General features: G+C 34.6%; 2 protein-coding genes across 2 annotated transcripts; one reads left to right on the forward strand and one right to left on the reverse strand. All coding sequences in view use genetic code 12, as the record gives it.

Annotated features, from left to right (window-relative positions):
* Positions 1–957: 957 nt before the first annotated feature.
* J8A68_004335 (uncharacterized protein) lies at positions 958–2,571 on the reverse strand (the record flags this gene model as incomplete). The annotated part of the gene is made up of 1 exon (XM_049408283.1): positions 958–2,571. The coding sequence occupies one exon, from the start codon at positions 2,569–2,571 to the stop codon at positions 958–960; it is 1,614 nt and encodes a 537-aa protein (XP_049262439.1).
* A 2,927-nt stretch (positions 2,572–5,498) lies between these two features.
* J8A68_004336 (BGL5) lies at positions 5,499–8,081 on the forward strand (the record flags this gene model as incomplete). Its single annotated transcript, XM_049408284.1, has 1 exon — positions 5,499–8,081. The coding sequence occupies one exon, from the start codon at positions 5,499–5,501 to the stop codon at positions 8,079–8,081; it is 2,583 nt and encodes an 860-aa protein (XP_049262440.1).
* Between the last annotated feature and the right edge of the window lie 1,876 nt (positions 8,082–9,957).

The following is a 9,957-nucleotide window of genomic DNA, read 5'->3' on the forward strand; positions in this document are numbered from 1 at the left end:
TTAGTGAGTTGACCAATTTCAATCACTTAGGCAATCTTTTATTTCAAATACAGATAAAGCAACTTTCACTATTAATCCATCTACAAATGTTAATATAATTAGAGTATTGAGAAGTTCGTTAAGAAGTTGCCTATCTTGCACTAAACAGAAGTTCATCAATCTTTGAAGAATAATCATAAAAAACCCATGCTATATTTGGTGGGTGGAGCTGAAGGAGAAGAAATCACTAGAATTGGAACTAAATTGCAACGACCGATTGAGACGAAGCGGAAGCCATACGATAGAATGGAGAACATTCTGGAATCAATTGATTGATTCACAAAATTTCCAAAAAATGATGATTTAATTGCATCCACCAACTTGGGAATTTTATCCATATTATCGATTTAATTTAAGTGCATTATTCCTATTACAAAGCAGAAGATAATATTATATCACCACAATCAAATACATCGAATATAGAGCATATCGAAATTGGCAATGATGATTCAAAAGCAGCACAAAAAGTATAAAGAAATTGAACAATTGAAATTTCTAATACAATAAGGTCAAATCAAAAGGAACCAGTGGATGATATTTGTTTAGAAGTAGAGATGATGTACTAAACTGGACTATTAAGTGATCGGTTGAAGTTAAAGAAGAATTTAATATTCGAACATTCATAGGTGGTGTTTCTGCCAATAATTATAGAGAAAAGTATAGATTCATATTCAATCATGACTAGGTATACTCTAGATGTAAGCTGCTACCGAAGCTTCTTCTTTAGAAGATATTTTATAATATATGATATGCATTATTTCTATCAAGACCCCTTATTTTTCTACCTGTAGATATACAAATAAACTATAAATTCATTTTAATAAAATGGTTCGACGAAACAGGATAGGAAAAGTTTCCTCCATACTAGAATTTTCCACTCCACAACTAACACATAATGAATTAAAATAATCAATCTCTCTAAACTAATTTATCAGTGCTGTGTTCAACATATTCAACAACCATCTTTTCTGGAGCAGAAGTAAGATGGGTTAACGAAGTTTCTGGATCATCACCGAAAGCCTTAGCAACTTCTTCTAAGGTATAACCAGAGGTCTCAACGTAGAATAAGTAAACTAAGACCAATTCAACAGCTAAGACACAACAGAAGACAATGTAGTACTTCCATTCAATAGCATCCATAGCAATTGGGTTAACGAAACCATTGTAAAGTACAATAACGTTGTTGGCAAGGAAGAAAATATTAAGACCCTTAGCTCTATGGGAGTATGGTAAGATTTCAGTAACATATAAGACTGGTAAACCATTAGCACCTAAATCGTAAGCAAAATAGAAAAGGAAGATCATAGCTAAGACTCCGTTAGCTAAACCAGTGTCTTTGAAACCACCTAAAGCGAATTTGGCAGATAAGATAGTCCAGACTACATAGGATACCAACATACCGGAGATACAGATTAAGAATAAAGTTCTTCTTCTGAAGTATTGACAGATGGAAGCAGCAATCCAAGAGATAACCAAGTTATAGATCATCAAACAACCGTTAATTTCTAATTGTCTCTTTGGGTCAGTAATACCAATGGTATCTAAAACCTTAGTGAAATAGTAGGAAACTAAACCATTACCGGATAATTGCATAATAACACCGGTGAAAATCAATAAGAATAATCTTTTTCTGTAAGTTGGAATCTTAACAAAGTCAAAGTAAGAAGAGCTAGCACAAACTTGTTCTAATTCTAAAGCAGCCTTTATTTCCTTAACTTCAAATTCAACTAATTTGTGTGCTTGTTCACTTCCATCGTTACCACAGTGGTATTTCATTAAGATTCCTCTAGCCTTGGCATCCTTACCCTTGGAGATTAAGTATCTTGGGGATTCGGGAATCAACCAGAAAAACAAGACTTGAACAACTGGTAAAGCACCTTGTAAGTAAGAGGGGATTCTCCAAGCATAAGAACTTGGAATTGGTTGAGTTCCGAAAGTAACCCAAGCAGCAATAATAGCACCGAAATACCAGAACGAGTTATATAAGGCAGTACAGGTATCTCTGAACTTTGGATAAGATAATTCGGAAATCAAAGATGGGGAAGAAACCGTAGAAAGACCGAAACCCATACCTAAGATAATTCTAGCGCACATGAAGAAAGTATAGTTAGTGGAAACACCTTGTAAAATAGCACCTAAGATAGTGAAAGATTGACCAACGTAGATAGAAGTCTTTCTACCGAACTTATCAGAAAACCAAGAAGCAAAAACAAAAGAAATAATACCACCAAAAGTATTTCCGTTAGCTAAAGCACCTAAGACAGCTCCTTGAGGGTTACCCATAGCTTCCTGCCAGTTATCTAAAATTTGCAAACCATTCAACATAGAACCATCATAACCGTTGTTGGTAGAAGTTAAAGTGATAATGAAAATGTAAAAATGTAAAATAAGGAAATGCTTGTACTTGTACCACGGCTTATCCAAGTAAAGGTATTCATCAACGTCTCCCTTTTCTAAGATGTGACCTTGGAGTTCAATTTGATCACTGACAGAGTCTTGATCAATGATTTGCTGTTCTTTTAAATCAGACATAATGTAATTGTTGTTGCGAATTAATCCTTTCTCAAAATATTAAGTTACCGACCAGCGATATTGGAGATATAGATTGAAAGAAATGATAATGATAAAGAAAGGAGAGAAACAAAAAAATGGGAAATTAATGGAAGATTTCAACTACCATTTATATTCCATTGGTTTGAATAAGAAAGAATCTTTCGATGGATGTAGATTTATGGTAATTTGCATTTATTATTAAAAGAAATCACAGAAAAAGTGTAAAAGTTGATTTTGTTTGACAGCTTAAAAAATAGAATAATAATTACAATAAAACTTTTAGATTACATGCATAAAAAATAATCATATCATCAAAAATACAAACAAAAAGGAATATTTTTTTTAGAAAGTGGTCTTCTTTAAAACTCCATTTGTTGATTATTATTAATAATTTGACACCTTTAGATGTAACATATAACTCATCGTTTTTTTTTTCCAAAACCACGGCATACAAGATTGAAGGACATCTTTTGGAAGCTTTGAAAACCAATTATAAATCGAAGGTGCCAAAAAAAACTTTAGATTCGGAAAGAGTTATTAATTTTTCCGAGCCATTGTTCCAAAAAATCGCCCCACATCTCAAACTCTTTTCTTTTGCAGCCACTAGTTGCTAACGAACAACCCCGCAAACAAAAACTCTTGGGGGAACATAATTCATCCGCAAACAAAGGCAAAAGCTGTAAATAATATCTCGATATTTTTTTTTTTTTTCACATCGAATTCACCTCGGCCGGCCCATATTAGCCCTCATATCCGGGATCCGTCACCTTTTGGACATTTTGTACACTATTAGTTCTCTGCTTTTAACCTGCTAAAAAGAAAATATAACTTTTGCAAATTAGGTCGAGTCATCCTGCAATAGTCTTAACTGGAAGCTTTTTGCATACGCGTTGGGATGGGATTTTGTTACGAAACACAAACTTGTGATCTTGAGGAAGCTATTATTGAAGACTAATTTATACATCATGCAAAGAGAAAGAAAGCGGAGACAACAGATAAAGCAAATTGGACAAGTGACTTGGAATTCGCTTACTTGAAACAGACAACGCAAAAGAACACAAATATCTAAAGTTACGATGAAAAAACGGAGTGATGTCCTAAATGGGAAACTTATCCGTTATTCAAGTCTTGTAATCCAAAAAGAGAGACCCTCGCAAGATTTACAGTTGGTTACACGTTCAAATAGAGAATAGGCTCTCCAGACCGAAGTTCCCCAACAAAGATAATAAACATGTGAATTGAGGGATGAAAGTGGAGTAGGCTCGTTCTAGACTTTGAATCATGGTAGCACAATGCAAACATCGAAAACCTACAGACTTTCAACCATGGCTTTGTAATCCCAAAGCCTTCTCTTCTATAATAAATTGAAAAAGTTTCACCACACTGAACAGAACAATCGATGATACCGAAAAGGATATAGCCTTGTACCTCGGGGTTTATCTATCCTTTGTTACTTCAAATCAGGTCGAGGCTAACAATCACTTGTTAATAGAGATTCCATGCACACGTGTTATGATTCAGGAAACCGCCCTCTTAGATTCTAACAGATTAAAATTAAAGATCACTCTGGAAGTATTTTCTGCAAATCGAATTTTCTACAAATCGAATTTTCTACAAATCGAACAAAGGTATGGCTGAGATAAACCCGGATAGCGGTTTCATTAACTAATTGGGAAGTCTCGCCTGCCCTGGTCCCCCCCCCCCCCACCAAATATTTCTTTTTCTTTGATTTGTGGCTTAGGAAAATGGGCGAACAATATCTCCGGTGCAATGATAATTCCGATTTTAAAAGCATAACGGTACATCCCCTTTGGCTTCTTCTTGGACAAATTCTAGGTATGCTTCTGACCAATGCTGATGATAAATTCGTCGCTAAGGATATAGGTAATATATGAGAGATGATATCTAAATATTTTGTTTTCAGTAGTAATTACTCTTTCGATATAGATTACGTTGTAATAACCAATAAAACCAGCATAGTCAATTTTTCAACGAAATCACCAAAAGTTAAATTTTTCTCAATTTATTTTTCCAGTCTAATGTAACTCATTTTTTCCGACAATAAAAAAGAATTTAATTATTCACATTTGGACATAAAAAATAATTCTAAATGCCAGCGATTTTCTTCCCACTATTATTTTTTAAGCTGTGAGATCTAGATGGGGCTAAGAAGTGTGGAAAAATTTAGACAAAAGGAAATCTCGCAGTACAATCTTGGGTTCATTCCCATCTTATACAACGAGGAACCATTTCTACTTATATCACTTGTCTAATATCTTTTCGAACTTTATTACCCGTAACTGTATTGCGGAACAATTCATTCAATTATTGAGAAAACTATAAATTCTTCAACTCAAAAAAATATTGTATCAACGGAAAAACAATTAATGCGAATAAAATTATCTAGTGATTTGTTTTTTTTTTGTAGGTTTGCATACGTAGTGATTTCCTAGTAATGGCTTTCCATGAAAAGGAAGAAAGAGGGGTGCAAACATCTTCGGGATCGGTTCCCAATTAAGCGATGGATTGGTTTTTCTTACTTAAGAAGATTCAGTCAACACCTGCGCACCTACGCTGTTACTTGCAACAAGGCTTTCATAAACCAATGACGATGATTTGGGGTTGATTGTGGTATGGGATGCACGGGTTCCGGGAAGCTGAAATTCAGATTTTGTCATTGTTCTTCCCCACAGGAGGGAATGCTTTCGTTTTTGGGAAATTTATCCAGACATCTTGGGAGGCCACCTATTTGCCCCCCCCCCCCCCCCCCGTTTATTGTTGATTGACCGTTAGATGCCATTGGATTTCCCAATTATAAATAAGGGTTTAAATAACCATACTTTCTTATTTCCCTTTCTCTTCTTGTCCACACAACAAGTAACCTTAACAAAAAGAAAAAGCCCAACATGCAACTTCCAGATACAGATGTTACTTTAAGTAAACAACAACAACAATCAAATGGTAAACCTCAACAATTAGATATTGAATATTTGCTTGAAGAGTTAACCCTTGAAGAAAAAATTTCCTTATTAGCTGGTAAAGATTTCTGGCATACTGTTCCTATTGAACGTTTAAACATTAAGAGTATCAGAGTTTCAGATGGTCCAAATGGTATTAGAGGTACCAAATTCTTCAACAGTATTCCATCCAATTGTTTCCCATGTGGTACCGGTTTAGCTGCTACTTTCAATAAAGATTTATTGGTAGAAGGTGGTGAATTAATGGGTAAGGAAAGTAAGATGAAAGGTGCTCACGTTATCTTAGGTCCAACTACAAACATCATTCGTTCTCCTCTTGGTGGTAGATCATTTGAGTCTTATTCTGAAGATCCATTATTAGGTGGTGTGGCTGCTGCTTGTGTTTGTAAGGGTATTGCCAACGAAAATGTTGTTGCTTGTATAAAACATTTTGTTTGTAATGATCAAGAAGAAGAAAGACGTTGTGTTGATACTCGTTTAACTGATAGATCATTAAGAGAAATCTACTTGAAACCATTCCAAATTGCTCTTAGAGATTCTAACCCAGGTGCTATTATGACTGCTTATAACAAGGTTAATGGTGTTCATGTTTCTGAATCAAAGGAAATCCTTCAAAACATCTTAAGAAAGGAATGGAATTGGGATGGATGTACTATGTCTGATTGGTATGGTAGTTATTCTACCAAGGACTCTCTTGATGCTGGTTTAAACTTGGAAATGCCAGGTCCAACTAGATTTAGACAAGTTCTTCAAACTGTTCATAAAGTTCAAGCTAACTTGATTCATCCAGATGTCATTGACGAAAACGTTAGACAAGTTTTGAAATTAATTAACGCCGGTTTGAAAGCAGGTATTCCAGACGATGTTATTGAATCCGCTAATGATTCGCCAGAAGCTAGACAATTGTTAAGAAAGATTGGTGATGAATCTATTGTCTTATTAAAGAATGAGGATAGTATCTTGCCATTATCTAAGACTTCTACTGAAACTATTGCTGTTATAGGTCCAAATGCTAAGGCTTCCCAAGACTCCGGTGGTGGTTCTGCTTCTATGACTACAACCTACAGGACTACTCCATATGGAGGAATTGAACAAAAAGTTAAAGAAGGTGGTAATACTGTTAGTTTAACTTATGCTCTTGGTGCTTTCTTGGATAAGAATGTTCCAGATAGTGCTGCTGTTTTAGAAAATGAACAAGGTGAAAAAGGTTTAATTACTGCTAAATTCTTCCACTCTGCTCCTGGTACCCCAAACCGTCAACCATTTGAAGAATTATCTTTAGACACGTCAAGATTATTCCTCATGGATTTCAAGAGTGACAATTTAGATCCAGAACAATTATTATACTATGCTGATTTAACTGGTTACTTCACTCCTGACGAAACCGCTGAATATGAATTTGGTTGTTCAACCTTCGGTACTGCCCAAGTCTTTGTTGACGGTAAGTTGGTTGTTGACAACAAAACGAAACAAGTCAAGGGTGATGCTTTCTTGTTAGGTATGGGTACCAGAGAAGAACTTGGTTCTATTCATTTAGAAAAGGGTAAGAAATATCATATCAAGGTTGAATTTGGTACTTCTCCTACTTATACTCTTCAAATTGATGCATCTGAACCTGGTGGAGTTTACTTTGGTGTTCGTATTAAGTCTAATCCCGAAGATGAAATTGCCAAGGCAGTTAAAGTTGCTCAATCTGCTGACAAGGTTGTTCTCGTTGTTGGTTTATCTAAAGAATGGGAATCTGAGGGTTTCGATCGTCCAGATATGGATATCCCGGGTTATACTAATAAATTGGTTGAAGAAGTTATCAAGGTTAATTCAAATGTTATTATTGTCAACCAATCTGGTTCTCCAGTTACTATGCCATGGGCTGACAAGTCTAAGGCTTTGGTGCAAGCTTGGTTTGGTGGTAATGAATTAGGTAACACTATTGCTGATGTGTTATTTGGTGATTATAACCCATCAGGTAAATTATCTATGACCTTCCCAAAGAAATTACAAGATGCTCCTTCTTATATTAACTTTGGCTCCAACAAGGGACAAGTTTGGTACGGTGAAGATGTCTTTGTTGGTTACAGATATTATGAAAAGGTTGGTAGGGATGTCTTATATCCATTTGGTTATGGTTTATCTTATTCTACATTTGATATCAAGAATTTCAGACTTACCACAAGTGAAAGTTCGATAGATGTCAAGGTTGATGTTACTAATACTGGTAAGGTTGATGGTGCTGAAGTTGTTCAATTATATATTGAACAAGTTAACCCAAGTATTACCAGACCAATCAAGGAATTAAAGGATTTTGGTAAGGTATTCTTAAAGGCTGGTGAAACCAAGACAGTTGAATTGAGTGTTTCTATTAAGGAGGCTACCTCTTATTGGAATAGTTTTGTTAACAAGTGGCAATCCGATAAGGATACTTACAAGGTATTAGTTGGTAATAGTTCTGACAACATTTCTGTTCAAGGTGAATTCTCAACCAAGAAGACCTTCACTTGGACTGGATTATAAATAGATTATATTACGTAGTTTAGAATTTTATATCTTACTTACTTCTGTTAAACAGAAAATTTACAAATAAATAGATATTGATTTGCATTAGAAATATGTAAGAACTTATTCTTCTCTATAGTGGATAATAATGTAAGCTTGTTCTCATTTGGTACATAAGTCCTATTCCATTCTGTCGTAGTAGATTCTATAATATCTTAGAACGCATCTGCGCCAATTGTATGGTGTCGTGTAGTAACTTATTTCTCTTCTGGCACTGACAGTTCATCAACTTAAGTATTCCTTAATACTTCTGCAAGTTGGTAAATGCATGATATAATGTATATCTGATATTAGCCCGTTTCCTTCTGTAGTACTCTGTTGGCAATAAATGTGATATGATCTTCTGGTGACCACAAGATGTCAACTGGTCGATGGGGATTATAAAATACTTCTCTTTTTCATTCCTCGTTCTCATAGTGAAAGTTCTTCACTTCTGTTTTAACAATTGGACGACCAACATCTCATACACACGAATAAAAGAACGGATTAAGCTGAAAACGTAATTATGTATACCCATCCTTTCGTAGCTCTATCAGGAAAGACTTAAGTGAATATATTATTCTAGAAATTAGTGATCTACTTATAATATCGAAACAAATCACTAGACAGTATTTGTATTCCATTTCGGGAATTCCGATCTTTCTAAATAGACAGTTCTAACAGTTCTCACATTTTGAAGATTAGTCCATTTTGTTGATTTGTAGATAACTTGAGCTCGTATAGGTAACTTTTGATTAATCGGAGAAACAAGCAAATCAGTTATTGCATTAATAGCTCCGTATGATCAATATATATCGATGTAACCTATGAATATAAGCATGAAAGTACTCTGTGTTATACTATAGATCAGTTTGAATATCCTCTCAAGGCAACACTAACGATTTTTCGATGGCTTTGTATCTGCTTGACGACCTTCTTCAGCTGGATGTTTAATAATTCTAAAAATTATCCAACTCCATTTATTGTGAACTGTATTTGGTAATTTGGTCTAGTTTAATCATTGAATTTATTTAGGAATATTGGTGGTCATTCGATTTGGCATGGGTTAAGCAAATATTTGAGTCTGGCAATGAACCTGCAAAGGCTAATGTTCAACAAACTATTAATATAACTGACATTCCGTATTTTGGAATTCACATTTAAATTGTTTCCAGTCCATGACAATAATTCAATGAAGATGTCGAGTATGGGTTGGGCTAGTTCTTTGTTGATAGTTTATAGTCATTTCCCTTTGACTGAAGCTAGTGATCTTAAATTACATTGCTCCTCTATCAACATTCTACATATTGATAGTTGATGGCTACATCTAATGTTGGTAATCCTTGGATAATTTAAATTAAATAATGGCATTGCCAGTTCAAAAATTAATAATTGTACGATTGAAGATTTTGTTTGATACAATCAGTTTACAAACAAAGCTTTCATTTCCCAAATCATATTGGGGTGGGAGGAAGTGTTGCTTGAATTTAGATGGTCGTTTTTTAATTAAATTTGATATGGTAAAGTTTGCAACTTCAAGTGGTAAGCTTTATGAATTATGAGAGAAGCAAAAAATAAATGTCTGTCATTTAACTTAAAATACTGAATAGAATTTCTGACTGCATATTGTAGCACTAAATTTTTTTCTCTGAAATTGGTGGAGGGATCATTCCCACGACATTCGCGTTTTATTCTTTTCTTTAAAAAATAACACCAATATCACGTGCCATTTGGATCAAACGAAAAAAAATAATTGATCATAGTAGTTTTGTGTGCCCATCTTTTCATAGGTATATCAGGAGAGACTTGTATATATTGTTGTACGAATTTGAGATTTAGTACTGTACCATGGAAA

This window comes from Hemisphaericaspora subhashii (assembly GCF_019202705.1).
Source record: "Hemisphaericaspora subhashii strain CBS 10753 chromosome Unknown scaffold23, whole genome shotgun sequence".
Taxonomy (NCBI): Eukaryota; Fungi; Ascomycota; class Pichiomycetes; order Serinales; family Debaryomycetaceae; genus Hemisphaericaspora; species Hemisphaericaspora subhashii.